At 38.0% G+C, this 1,227-nt stretch overlaps 1 protein-coding gene across 1 annotated transcript in view; it reads right to left on the reverse strand.

The window, feature by feature from the left end:
* Window positions 1–1,172: 1,172 nt before the first annotated feature.
* LOC140422576 (neuroguidin-like) overlaps window positions 1,173–1,227 on the reverse strand; it is a 24,999-nt gene continuing 24,944 nt past the window's right edge. The window contains exon 7 of the mRNA XM_072507583.1: window positions 1,173–1,219. Within this exon, the coding sequence (XP_072363684.1) occupies window positions 1,173–1,219 (47 nt within the window). The remainder of the gene's footprint in view (window positions 1,220–1,227) is intronic.

Genomic DNA, 1,227 nt, shown 5'->3' on the forward strand with positions numbered 1-1,227 from the left:
TTACAGTGGTTCCTGGATAGTATATCTGTATCTACAATGGTCCCTGGGTAACATATCATTATTTACCGTGATCCCTGGTAGTACCTCTTTATTTGCAGAGGACTCTGAATGGTCTATCTTTAATTACATTGGTCCGTCGGTAGTATATCTTTATTTACAGTGGTCCCTGGGTAGAATATCATTATTTACAGTGTTCCCTTGGGAGTATATCATTATTTACAGTGGTCCCTGGGTAGAATATCATTATTTACAGTGGTCACTGGGTAGAATATCATTATTTACAGTGGTGCCAGGGTATTATATCATTCGTTGCAGTGGTCCCTGGGTAGAATATTATTATTTACAGTGGTCCCTTGGTATTGTATCATTATTTACAGTGGTCCCTGGATGGAATATTATTATTTACTGTGGCCCCTGGGTAGTATGTCATTATTTACAGTGGTGCCTGAGTAGAATATGATTAATTACAGTGGTCGCTGGGTCTTATATCATTATTTACAGTTGTCTCTGGGTTGTATATCCTTATCTTCAATGGTCCCTGGGTATTATATCATTATTTACAGTGGTCCCTGGGTAGAATATCATTATTTACAGTGTTCTCTGGGGAGTATATCATTATTTTCAGTGGTCCCTGGGTAGAATATCATTATTTACAGTGTTCATTGGGGAGTATATCATTATTTACAGTAGTCCCTGGGTAGAATATCATTATTGTCAGTGGTCCCTCGGTATTATATCATTATTTACGGTGGTCTCTGTGTAGAATATCATTATTTACAGTGGGCTCTGGGTAGTACATCATTACTTACAGTGGTTCCTGGATAGTATATCTGTATCTACAATGGTCCCTGGGTAACATATCATTATTTACCGTGATCCCTGGTAGTACCTCTTTATTTGCAGAGGACTCTGAATGGTCTATCTTTAATTACATTGTTCCGTCGGTAGTATATCTTTATTTACAGTGGTCCCTGGGTAGAATATCATTATTTACAGTGGTCCCTGGGCAGTATATCATTATTTACAGTGGTCCCTGTGTAGAATATCACGAAATACAGTGGTCTCTGAGCAGTGTATCATTATTTACAGTGGTCCCTGGATATTATATCATTATTTACAGTGGTCCCTGGGTAGTATATCATTATTTACAGTGGTCCCTAGGGAGAATATAATTATTTAATGTTGTCTCTGGGTAGGATATCCGTATCTTCAATGGTCCCTGTGTAT

This window comes from Scyliorhinus torazame, chromosome 5 (assembly GCF_047496885.1).
Source record: "Scyliorhinus torazame isolate Kashiwa2021f chromosome 5, sScyTor2.1, whole genome shotgun sequence".
In the NCBI taxonomy this organism is placed as follows: domain Eukaryota; kingdom Metazoa; phylum Chordata; class Chondrichthyes; order Carcharhiniformes; family Scyliorhinidae; genus Scyliorhinus; species Scyliorhinus torazame.